Source organism: Pelophylax lessonae (genome assembly GCF_965119305.1).
Source record: "Pelophylax lessonae genome assembly, chromosome: 5".
Lineage (NCBI taxonomy): Eukaryota > Metazoa > Chordata > Amphibia > Anura > Ranidae > Pelophylax > Pelophylax lessonae.
This window is the reverse complement of record NC_138772.1, coordinates 9,712,133-9,727,715: the sequence shown is the minus strand read 5'-3', so window position 1 is coordinate 9,727,715 and position 15,583 is coordinate 9,712,133. Positions and strand designations below refer to the sequence as shown.

Here is a 15,583-nt window from a genome sequence, read left to right as displayed (position 1 = left end):
GCTGGCTGACTTCCATGCACCTCTTTTTATCCTTCAACTTTCGTTTTTTTCTGATACAGGGATGGAGACACTGGGCATTACCTGCTGGTGTCTCACCTAAAGTCTCACATAGCCTACATTGTTTATGCTTATTTACATTCTTCCTCCCCTCCTCTGCCACATTTGGCACATTTTTGGCGGGGAGCAGGTACCTGGTTTTGAAAGGGACACACTCCCACATCGGGTCAGATTGTCAAGGCCTCTGGGACACATCACAGGTCCCAGAAGACTGTGGGACCATTCACAAAGCGCAACAGCTCATGCATGCACAGTAGGAAACTGGCTGTGAAACTATAAAGCTTCACTGTTGGTTTCCCTTACTGAAGATGCCAGCGCCTGGACCCAAAGCTTTTTTACACATACAGAGTGAAAACCTTCCAACACCATCTCTGAAATCATGCTCTTTACATGTACTGTATGTTCTATTTACCTCTAAGCTCCGGGGGCAATGTGTGTCCACGTTCATCCAACAGAATCTTCTCCACCAGACGCTCTCCTTAAAAAGAAAAATAAATACGTATATATTGTAATGGATTGTCTTAATGTGGAACTTTACCCATAACAACTTGTTAAAACAACAATGTTCTTTACCAAGGAAATAATGTTCCACATTAACCACTTCCCGCAAACCAACGTACCTGTAGGTCGGCTCGGAGAAGTGGTTGTAGTGGAATGATCTGCAGCTGCAGGCATCACCCAGATACCGTTCTTTAGAGCCGGCAGTCGGCTTTCAGAAGATAACAGCCAATGCGGCTCAGCAGCCACTCGGCCATTATCCCAGCGAGCGAGAGAGGACGTCCCCCCCCCCTCCCGCCACCTTCTGCGGCTCTGCCTGGGTCTCCCGTCCCATTGGGAGACCCTAGCAACCAGCCAACATGTCCACCGGCTGGTTGGAGTCCCGAACAAAGCCGGATTTGGCTTTGATCGGGTCTCGGATGTATTAACCCGGAAGCGATGTCACAACGTCACTTCCGGTTTACCCAGCTGCTAATAGCGCCGATTTAAAAAAAAAAAAAAAAACTCAGTATTCAAAAATGCTGATTTCAACATTTTGAATACATTGAAGTGCAGTGGAGGGGTTTGGTGTCTTTTAGACCCCCGATCCCTCCATAAAGAGTACCTGTCACTCCTATTACTGTCACATTCCCCCCATAAAGAGTACCTGTCACTGCCTATTACTGTCACATCCCCCCGATCCCTCCATAAAGAGTACCTGTCACTGCCTATTACTGTCACATTCCCCCCCGATCCCTCCATAAAGAGTACCTGTCACTCCTATTACTGTCACATTCCCCCCGATCCCTCCATAAAGAGTACCTGTCACTGCCTATTACTGTCACATTCCCCCCGATCCCTCCATAAAGAGTACCTGTCACTCCTATTACTGTCACATTCCCCCCCGATCCCTCCATAAAGAGTACCTGTCACTCCTATTACTGTCACATTCCTCCCCGATCCCTCCATAAAGAGTACCTGTCACTGCCTATTACTGTCACATCCCCCCGATCCCTCCATAAAGAGTACCTGTCACTGCCTATTACTGTCACATTCCCCCCGATCCCTCCATAAAGAGTACCTGTCACTCCTATTACTGTCACATTCCCCCCCGATCCCTCCATAAAGAGTACCTGTCACTCCTATTACTGTCACATTCCCCCCCGATCCCTCCATAAAGAGTACCTGTCACTGCCTATTGCTGTCACAAGGGATGTTTATATATTTTTAACTGAATGGGTTGTTTTACAAGGTGATCATTTACAATCACTTTAAGGACCAGGCCTATTTCTGACACTGGTATTTTTTTTCTAGAAAATTACTTAGAACCCCCAAACATTATATATATATTTTTTAGCAGAGACCCTAGAGAATAAAATGGTGGTCATTGCAACTTTTTATGTAACACATCCTTTGTGCAGTGGTTTTTCGAAAGGAATATTTTTGCAAAAAATAAATTTTAACCACTTGCCGACCAGCCACCGCCTATATACGGCGGTAGGTTCCCGCGAATCACCTTACCTGTACGGCTGTTCGCCTATTCGCCAGCGGGGGAAGCTGAGGTGCAGGGCCAGCAGCCGCGATTGCCACCAGGCATCGACGATCGCTCCTAGTGGAGAGAGAACGGTGGTCTGCTGTTGTAAACACAGCAGACTGTTGTTCTCTCAGTAATCAACACAGGGCTCCTGTGTTCCTCCTATTTAGGATCACAGGTCCCTGTGATGATTCCATAAGCCCATCCCCCTCACAGTTAGAAAACACTCCCTAGGCATAGATTTTACCCTTTGATCACCCATAGGGTTAACCCCTTCCCCGCCAGTGTCATTAGTACAGTGACAGTGCATATCTTTAGCACCGATTACTGTAGTAATGTCACTGGGCCCCCCCAAAAGTATCAAAAATGTCAGTTAGGGGTCCGATCTGTCTGCCACAATGTCGCAGTCCCGCTAAAAATCGCAAATCACCGCCATTACTAGTAAAAAAAGAAAAAAAAATGACATAAATCTTTCCCCTACTTTGTAGATGCGATAACTTTTGTGCAAACCAATCAAAATAGGCTTATTGGGATTTTTATTCACCAAAACTATGTAGCAGAAAACAAATTGGCCTAAAATGATGAAACATTTTGATTTTTAATTTTTTTTTATCGGGAATGTTATATAGCAGAAAGTGGAAAATATTGTTTTTTTTTCAGAAATATATATTTTTTTGTTTATAGCGCAAAAAATAAAAACCGCAGAGGTGATCAAATACCACCAAAAGAAAGCTCTGTTTGTGGGAAAAAAAGGACATCAGTTGTATTTGGGTACAGCGTCGCCCCACCGCGCAATTGTCAGTTAAAGTGCCGAAACGCAAAAAATGGCCTGGTCATTAAGGGGGTAAAACATTCCAGTCCAAAAGTGGTTAATGAAAAAAAGAAAACATAATATATACCCATATTTTTTTTCTATAATATGAAAAATAATGTTACATCGAGTAAATAGATACCCAACATGTCATGCTTTAAAATTGCGCACACTCGTGGAATGGTGCCAAACTTTGGTACTTAAAAATTCTCCATAGGGGACGTTTTAAAAGTTTCTACAGATTACCAGTTTAGAGTTACACAGGAGGTCTAGGGATAGAATTATTTGCGGCGATACCTCACATGTGTGGTGCAAACACTGTTTACATATATGGGCGTGACCTATGTATGTGTGCTCCGCCATTCAAAGTAGTCCTACCACTATCTCTGGATGGAGGGGGTGGATGATTTAAAGAGCCACCTTCTCCATTCATAGTCTTTCAGATCTACCCCCCCCCCCCCCCATGTTAGGGATTGGAGTACATGGACAAATAATTTAGAAGTGGTGAATTGGCCCCACTGGATTATAAAAAGGGATTCCCCATCCCCCCCCTTTGTCACTGTTCAGCATGCTTTTCATGAAATATGTGACAATGTAACACATATGTCATGTCACTTCCTCTTTTATTAACCACTTCCTGCCCAGACCAATTTTCAGCTTTCAGCGTTGTCGTACTTTGAATGACAATTGCGTGGTCATGCTACACTTTACCCATATGACATTTTTATCAATTTCTTCACACAAAGAACGAGTGATATTTAATCACCACTGGGGGTTTTATTTTTGTGCTAAACAAACAAACAAATCTTGAAAAAAAAAATGTTTTCTTCGTTTGTTATAACATTTTGCAAATAAGTGATTTTTCTCCTGCAATGATGGGCCCTGATGGGGCAGCACTGATGGGTAATGATGAGGCTGCACTGATGGGCATTGATGAGACGACACTGATGGGCACTGATGAGGTGGCATTGATGGGCAATGAGGACTCTGCACTGATGGACATTGATGAGGTGGCAATGATGAGGCTGCACTGGTGAGGTGGCACTAATGGGCAATGATGAGGCTGCACTGGTGGGCATTGATGAGGCTGCACTGGTGGGCATTGATGAGGCTGCACTGATGGGCAATGATGAGGCTGCACTGATGGGCACTGATGAGGCGGCACTGATGGGCACTGATGAGGAGGCATTAATGGGCACTGATGAGTTGGCACTGATGAGGCGGCACTAATGGGCAATTATGAGGCGGCAATGATGGGCATTGATGAGGCTGAACTGATGGGCTTTGATGAGGCGGCACTGATGGGCAATGATGAGGCTGAACTGATGGGCACTGATGAGGAGGAACTGATGGGCACTGATGAAGAGGCACTGATGGGCACTGATGAGGCAGCACTGATGGGCACTAACGAGGAGGCACTGATTGGCACTGATGAGGATGCACTGATATGCGGCACTGATGAGCAGCACTAATTGGCAATGCTAGGTGGCACTGATGAGTAGGCACTGATGGGCACTGGTGGGCAGCATTGATGGCACTGACAGGTACTGTTGGAGCTGCACTGATAATAAGTACCCTGATTACAGTATCTGTTACATGTGCCCAGTCAGGATCGCCGGTTACCAGCTCTCCTCTCCTTAAACTGTGACAGTGCATGAGGAGAGGAATGCCGATAACCAGCAACTCTGTTTACACTGTAATCAGCTGTGATTGGACACAGCTAATCATGTGGTAAAGGGCCGTTGTGATTGGCCTTCTATCACCATCTTGAATGGCTGTGTCCAGAGATCACAGAGTGTGCTGGATGCATGCCCCAGGGGGTGTGGGGCTCCGGAAGGACGTCCATGGACGCTCTGCCAGAAGTAGAGAGCTGCACTGTAGTCATCGTTCGGCTATGGCACGGTTAGGAAGTGGTAATACGATACAATGTAAATTACCTGTATTGGTGATTTCATCCACAACTGCCAATATATTGGGGTGACAATTGCGTAGTACAAAAAGACATTCCCAGAATCCAATCACAGCGTCTCTTCCAGATCCAATCACATCTTCTAACAAACGATTGGAGAAAGTATCCGTCTCCCATACATCTCTCATTTGTAGATATTCCTGGAACACAGACGCGGTATTATCAGACGTGTGTGATAACAGCAGACGGGATAACATGGAAAAATAAAAGTGTAAAATATAAAACCCATTCACACACACACACACACACACACACACACACACACACACATTAACTGAAACAGAATCATTTCTCTAATTTGCTTAATGGTAATCATATGCTGCTTTCTTATGCTGCTTTCAAAATCTTTTACCTCTGTCCATTGAACACTGATGTTTGTTTTGCTTTCTCTTGTCTCTACCCAAATTATGAGCTCTCCTTATCTTTATTACTCTGCCATTCTGCCCTCTTGCTATTCCTTGTAGTCTGTTTTGGGTGTGAGAAGTTTATTCTGTCAGCCATGTGTCCCTCCTATGCAATCCTAATTGATTAATTGGCAATACCTCCACCCAACTCTGTATAAATGTAAGCCCTTTCTAGGGGTTGCACAGGCTGGGATTGCATTGGCAACTATCATCTTGGATAAAGTATTAATATTGGATTAAGTATTACACTTCTGCTCAGCACTTCAGCAAATGCACAAAGCATACAACTGCAAGCCAACAGACTGAGTACAGGTGAGCTGAGACTCTATACTGCTTTTCCATCTCACATTCAGTTTACATCGCAATCTCACCACCCTGTATTATGCCAGTGGTTCCCAACTCCGGTCCTCGGGACCCACCAACAGGCCAGGTTTGCAAGATAACTAAATTACATCACAGGTGATCTAATTTGCTGCTCAGTGATTGCATTATTCTAGTCTGCATCCCCCAAGGTAATACTTAAAATCTGGCCTGTTAGTGGGTCCCGAGGACCGGAATTGAGAACCACTGTATTATGCAATCCCTAATTCTCCTTCTCATGTTTGCATCCTCTCTCCTAAAACTTTCTCTCCTTCACCCCTCATCTCCGCCCCACAGCTTGTATATATCACCCTCACTCCTATCTTCACCTTTATACTGCACTCATCAACTCCTGTTGATTCTGAACCCACACACCAATAAAACCTACGGGACACTGAGATGTGTCCCCCCCTCATAAATCATACTCCCATATCACCTCCCTCACCCTTTTGCTTCTCCTAACCTCTGGAGATATTTCCCCAAATCCTGGACTCCCATCATTTACCTTTGGCAGACATACCCATCACCCCCTATCCTCTGACACCAGCCGAAATCCACACAATCTGGTTTCTATTCCTCTTCTGCCTCAAGCCAACCTCCCCTTCTCCTGCGCCCTCTGGAATGCCCGCTCTGTTTGCAACAAACTCACCTCTGTCCATGACCTATTTATCACAAACTCCTTCAACCTGCTTGCAATTACTGAGACCTGGCTTCAAGAATCTGACTCTCCTTCTCCTGCTGCCCTCTCCCATGGTGGCCTCCTGTGGACTCACTCTCCCAGGCCTAGTGGACGGAAAGGAGGTGGGGTTGGAATTCTGCTTTCCCCTCAAAGCACTTTTCAGGTTCTTCATCCACCGCCTTCTCTGTCTCTCTCCTCATTTGAAGCTCACTGTATTCGTCTATTTTCTCCAGTTTCGTTGAGAATTGCTGTGATCTATCGGCCTCCTGGACCGGTATCAGGCTTCCTTGATGACTTCTCTGCCTGGCTACCCTACTTTCTCTCTTCTGAAATTCCCACAATCATTCTTGGAGACTTCAACATCCCTGTTAATCTTAACACTCCTGCTACTTCTAAACTTTTGAGCTTAACCTCCTCTTTTGACCTAAAACAATGGACACATGCTTCTACTCACTCTAATGGCAACAGCCTTGACCTCATGTTCTCCTACCTATGCACCCCTCACAACCTCTCCAACATTCCATTCCCTCTCTCTGATCACCACCTCATTAGTTTCAGTCTCTCCTTGTCCTCCTCCTTACCTTCCAACTACCGAACAATTACCCGTAGAAACCTTCGCCATCTGAACCCTTCACTTCTTTTTTCTGCTACAGATGGTCTCTTCAACACAATCTCATCCCTCTCCTGCCCCAACATGGCCACTTCTGTCTACAACAGTTCACTGTCATCTACCCTGGATGCTTTGGCCCCCCTCACTACACACAGAATCAGGCCCCGACCGCTTCAACCCTGGCAGACAGACAATACCAGAAGCCTCAAAAAACGTAGTCGCGCTCTTGAGCGTCTGTGGCGTAAGACTAAGTCACAGCAAGATTTCTGTCAATATAAATCTGCCCTCCAAAAATACAGTTCCTGCCTCCACACTGCCAAACAGACCTACTTTATCACTCTCATTAACACCCTCTCACACAGTCCCCGTCAACTCTTTTCTACCTTCAACGCTCTACTTCGTCCTCCATTGCCTCCACCCACTAACTTACTCACTGCCCAAGAGATTGCCAATCACTTCAAAAATAAGATCGATACAATTCGTGAAGAGATTTTTACACTAAAGATATCTCCCTCACCTTACACTCCTTGTCCTCCTGCACAATCAATACTTCCCTTGTTTAACCCAACTACTGTAGAGGAACTCACTAAAAATTTTTCTAATGCCCACCTAACTTCCTGCCCCCTGGACCCTGTTCCTTCTCAAATACTACGGTCACCCTCTGACTCTATCCTACACTCTCTAACTCATATCTTCAACCTCTCCCTCTCCACTGGGATCTTCCCCAACTCTCTAAAACATGCGCTAGTAACTCCCATACCAAAGAAAGCCTCGCTAGACCCCTCCAATCTTAATAACTTAAGACCCATCTCCTTACTCCCTTTTGCTTCCAAGCTTCTTAAACGTTTAGTCTACAACCGCCTGAGCAAGCACCTCATTGAGAATAACCTCCTTGATCCCCTTCAGTCTGGATTTCGCCGGCAACACTCCACAGAAACTTCTCTCCTAAAACTTACAAATGACTTACTAACAGCAAAAACCAATGGTCACTACTCGATACTCTTACTCTTGGACCTCTCGGCTGCCTTTGATACTGTTGACCACCCCCTCCTTCTCAAAAAACTCAGTTTGCTCGGTCTCCGTGACTGTGCTCTCCACTGGTTCGAATCTTACCTATCTCACCGCACCTTCAGTGTCACTTACAATTCCACTTACTCCTCTGCAACTCCTCTTACTGTTGGGGTCCCCCAAGGTTCTGTCCTTGGACCACTACTATTCTCAATCTATACCTCCTCCCTGGGTCAGCTAATAGCCTCCCATGGCTTCCACTACCATTTCTATGCTGATGACACCCAAATCTACCTCTCTACCCCTCAGCTCACCCCATCAGTCTCCTCCCGCATCACTGATCTACTAACAGACATATCAGCCTGGATGTCTCACCACTTCCTCAAACTGAATCTATCTAAAACCGAGCTCATAATATTTCCTCCTCTATGTGCCCCTTCCCCAGAATTCTCTGTCAAGATCAATGGAATAACTATTAGTCCTTCCACACATGCCAGGGTGCTAGGGGTAACCCTGGACTCTGCACTGTCCTTTCAGGCTCACATCCAATCCCTGTCCAAATCATGCCGCCTTAACCTCCGCAACATCGCTAGAATACGGCCCTTTTTAACCAATGACACCACCAAGCTCTTAATTCACGCCCTGGTTATCTCTCGCCTCGACTATTGCAACTCCCTCCTCATTGGATTACCCTTACATAGATTATCCCCCCTTCAATCCATAATGAATGCAGCTGCAAGACTTATCCACCTTACCAACCGTTCAGTGTCCTCCAACCCTCTCTGCCAATCCCTTCATTGGCTTCCACTCACCCAACGAATAAAATTCAAAGTGCTAACAACAGTTTACAAAGCCATCCACAACTCTGCCCCCAGCTACATCACTAATCTGATCTCAAAATATCAACCTAGCCGCTCTCTTCGGTCCTCCCAAGACCTCCTGCTCTCTAGCTCCCTTGTCACCTCTTCCCATGCTCGCCTCCAGGATTTCTCCAGAGCTTCTCCCATTCTTTGGAACTCTCTACCCCAATCTGTCCGACTGTCCCCTAATCTATCCATCTTTAGACGATCCCTGAAAACCCTTCTCTTTAAAGAAGCCTACCCGGCTACTAACTAATAACGCTGTTTCTCTTGCTCCATCAGCGCATCCCCCACAGCTATTGTCTTTTGTATCAATTGACCCTCCCTTTTTAGATTGTAAGCTCTAACGAGCAGGGCCCTCTGATTCCTTTTGTTCCAAATTGTAGTGTAACTGTAATGTCTGCCTTCATTTTGTTAAGCGCTGCGCAAACTGTTGGCGCTATATAAATCCTGTATAATAATAATAATAATAAACTCAGAGACGGGACAAAGTGTGGGCAGGAGGGGGAAGCCGCCCCAGGCTCCGCAGTGTGGGGGGGCACCTACTCACCATGCCATTCATGGGCAACCGGAGCATCGAGGGGGGGGTGCACCCATTCTAAGGCATTCATTAGCAGCAGGGGAGGGGGACACAGTTCTGTGTCTTGGCCCTGGGCGCTGGATAAACCTGTCTCAGTACTGCCTGAACCTCACCTATACATTACACATTCCCGTGCACACCAGGTGTAGGCGCACAGTTGTAGGGTCATTATTTTAGTTTAAATCAATAATAAACCAAAAAATGACATATATTGCAGCTTACCAATCATTAGATGTGGCGGCTGCTTTAGTTTTCTATTTTAGCCTTTTACCCTCTCTATTTTCACCTGATGATCTGGCCAGTAACACACCTCCTGTATTAGAGTGCCCCCCACTCTGGATGAAGGAGCACAGGGGGCACATTTGGACAGCAGCATTGTCAGTCTGGGGGGAAGGGGAAGTGTTAGAAGTACTAGCAGATTTAGATACACTAACAAATTTAAGCCAAACTCAAGCTCACACTTTATAGTAAGTTACAGCAAACAGTTTTTTTTTATTAGATTTATATGACATAATAATATAAATACAATAGTATATATATATATATATATATATATATATATATATATATATGTATATTATGTAAATAATAATAGGACAGAACGAGAGCCGCATCACTCCACCATCATTTGACGGTGGGCGGGCGGTAAATAGTTAATTAGCAAAAAAATAATACAAATGCGTAGGTGATCAAATCAAAAAGAAAGCCCTATTTGTGTAAATAAAATGATCTAAATTTAATTTGGGTTCAGTGTTACATGACCGTGCAATTACCAGTTAAAGTAACACAGTGCTGAATAGGAAATAAAATGCTCTGGTCATGGGGAAAAATCTTCCAGAGGTCGTATGGTTAACCAGAAGGGGTGTCCCCATGAGCAGATTTCCCCCACTTTCCAAACCTATAGCTTGGGGTTTGGCTTTAGAAGTTGTCTCTTACCGACACATTTTCAGTTACAGATAATATAGAAATATATTTTTTCTTACCTTTGGGTTTAGGACATTTCGAGAATGTAGTTCTTCCAGAATGGACTCGGTGTCCAAAGTCTGCAGGATATAGGTCAGATCATCTCTGTAATACCGGAACAGCAGCCTCAGCGATTTCTCATCATATCTGTGCAGTTGCTGGCGGAATCTCCCGATATCCTCTGAAGAAAATACAATTACAGGTTTATGGACTAAATTCAGATTTTACATCTTCTGTGAAAAGCATCTATAAATATGTTATTTGTCCCCCATTTGTGTGGTTGTTAGTTTTTGTTTTATTGTATTATTATTATTATTATTATTATTATTATTATTATTATTATAATACAGGATTTATATAGCACCAACAGTTTGCACAGCGCTTTACAACATGAGGGCAGACAGTACAGTTACAATACAATTCCATACAGGAGGAATCAGAGCCCTGCTCATTGGAGCTTACAATCTAGGAGGGAGGGTCAAGTGATAAAAAAAGGTAACAAACTGTGGGGAAGGAGCTGATGGAGAAAATAAATGTACAGTTAGGTTGGGGGGTAGAATAGGCTTCTCTGAAGAGGAGGGTTTTCAGGGATCGTCTAAAAGCAAACAGAGTAGGAGATAGTCGGACAGATTTGGGAAGGGAGTAACATAGGATAGGAGAGGCTCGGGAGAAGTCTTGGGAGAAGAGTATGGAAGGAGGTGACGAGGGAGCTAGAGAGCAGGAGGACTTGGGTGGAACGAAGAGGAGGATTTGGTTGGTATTTTGAGACTAAGTTGGTAATGTAGGTGGAGGCAGAGTTGTGGATGGCTTTGAAAGTTGCTGATACTATTTGTAATGTATTCGTTGGGTGAGCGGAAGCTAGTGGTGGGATTGCCAAAGAGGGGTAGAGGACACTGAATGGAGACCAGTGGAGAGATTGGCAGAAAGGGGTGGAGGATACTGAATGAAGACCAGTGGATAGATTGGAGGACACTGAATGGAGACAAGTGGAGGGATTGGCAGACAGAGGTGGAGGACACTGAATGGAGACCAGTGGAGAGATTGGCAGAGTGGGGTGGAGGACACTGAATGGAGACCAGTGGAAGGATTGGCAGAGTGGGGTGGAGGACACTGAATGGAGACCAGTGGAAGGATTGGCAGAGAGGGGTGGAGGACACTGAATGGAGACCAGTGGAAGGATTGGCAGAGAGGGGTGGAGGACACTGAATAGAGACGAGTGAAGGGATTGGCAGAGAAGGGTGTAGGACACTTAATGGAGAGGAGTGGAGGGATTGGCAGAGAGGGGTGGAGGACACTGAATGGAGACCAGTGGAGGGATTGGCAGAGAGGGGTGGAGGACACTGAATGGAGACGAGTGGAGGGATTGGCAGAGAGGGATGGAGGACACTGAATGGAGACCAGTGGAGGGATTGGCAGAGAGGGGTGGAGGACACTGAATGGAGACCAGTGGAGAGATTGGCAGAGAGGGGTGGAGGACACTTAATGGAGATGAGTGGAGGGATTGGCAGAGAAGGGTGGAGGACACTGAATGGAGACCAGTGGAAGGATTGGCAGATGGGGTGGAGGACACTGAATGGAGACCATTGGAGGGATTGGCAGAGAGGGGTGGAGGACACTTAATGGAGACGAGTGGAGGGATTGGCAGAGAGGGGTGGAGGACACTGAATGGAGACCAGTGGAGGGATTGGCAGAGAGGGGTGGAGGACACTGAATGGAGACCAGTGGAGGGATTGGCAGAGAGGGGTGGAGGACACTGAATGGAGACCAGTGGAGGGATTGGCAAAAGAGGGGTGGAGGACACTGAATGGAGACCAGTGGAGGGATTGGCAGAGAGGGGTGGAGGACACTCAATGGAGACCAGTGGAGGGATTGGCAGAGAGGGGTGGAGGACACTGAATGGAGACAAGTGGAGGGATTGGCAAAAGAGGGGTGGAGGACACTGAATGGAGACCAGTGGAGGGATTGGCAGAGAGGGGTGGAGGATACTGAATGAAGACCAATTGAGGGATTGGAAAAGAGAGGTGGAGGACACTGAATGGAGACCAGTGGAGGGATTGGCAGACAGAGGCGGAGGACACTGAATGGAGACCAGTGGAGGGATTGGCAGACAGATGTGGAGGACACTGAATGGAGACCAGTGGAGGGATTGGCAGAGAGGGGTGGAGGACACTGAATGGAGACCAGTGAAGGGAGTGGCAGAGAGGGGTGGAGGACACTGAATGGAGACCAGTGCAGGGATTAGCAGAGGGATGGAGGACACTGTATGGAGACCAGTGCAGGGATTGGCAGAGAGGGGTGGAGGACACTGAATGGAGACCTGTCAGGGTGCCAGGAAACCAGACCACACGGGAATGCAGGTAAAATAAAGCAGTTTATTGGAGAAAACAACATTAAAACGCACAGCAAAAGTGAGGAAGTGAGAGCAGGAACAAGCCGGGGTCAAGTCCAGAAGGAGGTAGTCATCCAAGCCAGGGTCAAGTCCAGGAGCGGGTACTCTGCCAATGCGGGGTCGTCTGCCGATGCGGGGGTCGAGAGCCAGGAGAGTCGTCAACCAAGCCAGGTCATACACAGAGGAACACAGAGAACAGAAGACTGCTAGCAGAGATGCACCTTGGAGCACAAACACAAGGGCAAGGACTGCAACCCGTCAGGTGTGCAACATCATCACTGAGCGACGCCCAGGCAGCAGTAAAGTGATGATGCAAGCAGAGTTTATAAGAGACAGCAGTCTGCACAAGTCCAAGATGGCTGCCAACAGGAAGGCAAGGTAAGACCTTGACAGTACCCTCCCCTCAAGGGCCCTCCTTTACGGAGCAAAAAACGGTTTCTGAGGAAAGCGAGCATGGGAAGCGCGGAGAAAGGCGGGAGCATAAACATCAGTGGAGGGAACCCAGGAGCGCTCCTCAGGACCATAACCCTTCCAGTGAACCAGGTATTGAACCTGACCTCGGAGCAGACGAGAATCCAAGATGTTGCTAACCTCATACTCCTCATGATTGCCCACAGGAATGGGACGAGGGTGAGGAAGTGGAGAAGTATAGCCATTGCAAACCTGCAAACCAGTGGCTTCAAAAGTGACACGTGATAGACATTGGGAATACGCATGCCAGGAGGAAGATCAAGGGCATAGGCCACCGGGTTCACCTTACGGAGGATGCCAAAAGGCCCAAAAAAACGGGGTGCCAGTTTAGGAGTGGGCACCCTGAGGTTGAGATTATGGGTCGACTACCACACCATCTCCCCGACCTGGTATGAAGGAGCAGCTTAGCAGCAGAGGCAGAGCGAGCAGGCACATTGAATACTCTACGAAAGGAGTCAACAAAACCCAGGTAATTGAGTATCACTGGATTATCGTTCTCCCGGAAGCGATTCGCCTAGGCCAAGGCCTTGTCCGAGAGCAACAAGATTAGGAAGCCCACCTTGGACCCGTCAGAGGGAAACGCCTGAGGAACCATCTCAAAATAAATGCCCACTTGGTTTGGGAAGTCATGACACTGACTGGGTTCACCCCCATAGCGCTGCGGAAGGGGGGGCCAAACTAGTCCTTCTTCTGGTTACAGTGACATCAGCTGCAACTGCAGGAGCGGCATTAGGAACAGCAGTGGGTGCAACAACAGGAGGAACCACCGACCTAGCAGCAGTAGTTTTTGATTTATTTATTATTTTTTATAAGTTTAATTTTACATTATTTTTTACAATATTATTTTTTTTATTATTTTTTACAGTTCTGATGGGAGGCATTGGTACAATATCTGGGGTCTAATCAGATGGCAGTGTGTACAGCTGCAGGAGCTGGAAGGGACGTCATGACGTTGCTTCCGGCCTCCCAGGATCATAGAGATGTAGAAGTTCTTTTTCGTACTTTTCTATCATGTCTATACCCCTTTAGCCCGCATCTCCTCCTAGTTGTGGATATTTTATATTGGGATCTTCTAAAATAGTTTTTGTATATATTTGTCAATATTTTTGGTGTCCAATTTTGCCTACAAATAGTCCCACCCTTGGAGGGTTTTTTCCTTTTAGGATCATAGAGATGGTCGTGGACCGGATCTGTGGTACCCCAGTGAACATCCCTGATTGCACGGGAGAGCCTGGAAAGGTGCCAGTGGGTGGTGGGAGGAGAAACATCCCCTCCCCCTGCCTGTAAAAGCAATTCAGCAGCTAATCAGCCGCTAAGGTGGCTTTTACATTGTAGGGAATCACCGGCTGAAAAGAAAGATACCGGGATGCTGCCTGTAGTTGCAGCCATCTTCCCGATATCTCCACTTCAAGTCCAGGATGTCATGTGACCTCCTACAGGCGGGAAATGGTTAATATGCCTGGTCTGTTAACTGCCATATCCTTGTGAGTGAACCGTGATTGGTGAAACGCGTTGAGGAAGGTTGGTTTTGGGTTGGAGACATCGCTGTGTGTAGTTGTTTCGCTGATAAATAAAAACATTGCAAGAGCTGCCGCTGATTTTTTGTTTTGTTTGCTATCATCATTGATTATTATCAAAGAATCTTCTATACCTAGAGGAAGGAGGAATAGAGAACTCTGATTACCGGATGTTCTGGACCTCCGGCCCTCCGCCATCTTTTCTGGTTTCGGCGAGTTTTCCGGCAGATGTCAGCCCATCACCTGGAGACAATTACAAAGAAATGTTACTTTTTACTTCTAACCGAACTTTACTTCCTAATATTATTCATACATAAAAGGATAAAGAAATGTGGGGTCATCGACCTTAACAGGTCCCGGAGAATCCTTAGAGGGGTGTCACCCAATCAGTGATCGGTGTCAGGTTGGTCATGTATGGACGTGGTAGAAGGAAGAATTCCAGGTACTGACATTGGCTCAGTGTGGCTGCAGTGACACCTTCTCTGAATGGTGCCAAGGGGGTGACCACCTGTCTGCACACTGCAGAAGGACAGCCACCGGTGCAGGACCTGGAAGCCAGCGGAGATCACTGGAGTAATGGTGCATAAGGGATGTAGTAGCATTGCAGTAGTGGTGTAGTAGCTGTGTAGTAGCAGTGTGGAAGTGGTGTAGCAGTGGTATAATGGTCATGTAGTATGGCATAGTATCAGTTTAGCAGTAGTATAGTAACAGTGTAGTAGCAGTGTAGTAGTGATATAGTAGCAGTGGTGTAGAAGCGGTCTAGTAGTGGTAAAGTAGCGGTGTAGTAGTAGTGCAGTACTGGTATAGTAATTGTGTAGTAGTTGTGTAGCAGTGGCATAGTAGCAGTGTAGTAGTGGTGTAGTATTGGTAAAGTAGTGATGTAGTAGCAGTATG

At 46.4% G+C, this 15,583-nt stretch overlaps 2 protein-coding genes across 2 annotated transcripts in view; one reads left to right on the top strand and one right to left on the bottom strand.

Annotated features, from left to right (window-relative positions):
- Positions 1-14,903, bottom strand: part of LOC309557076 (NACHT, LRR and PYD domains-containing protein 12-like) — a 139,645-nt gene extending 124,742 nt beyond the window's left edge. Inside the window, exons 1-4 of the mRNA XM_082259682.1 lie at positions 14,857-14,903; positions 10,333-10,493; positions 4,817-4,988; positions 470-535 (exon numbers count right to left, since the gene is read on the bottom strand). Of these exons, the coding sequence (XP_082115808.1) occupies positions 470-535; positions 4,817-4,988; positions 10,333-10,493; positions 14,857-14,887 (430 nt within the window). The 5' untranslated portion in view covers positions 14,888-14,903. The remainder of the gene's footprint in view (positions 1-469; positions 536-4,816; positions 4,989-10,332; positions 10,494-14,856) is intronic.
- LOC309555541 (uncharacterized protein) lies at positions 6,023-9,581 on the top strand (the record flags this gene model as incomplete). The annotated part of the gene is made up of 2 exons (XM_082257606.1): positions 6,023-6,658; positions 9,567-9,581. Coding segments are annotated over 2 exons (651 nt in total), but the record flags the coding sequence as incomplete, so codon positions are not given.
- Positions 14,904-15,583: the final 680 nt, after the last annotated feature.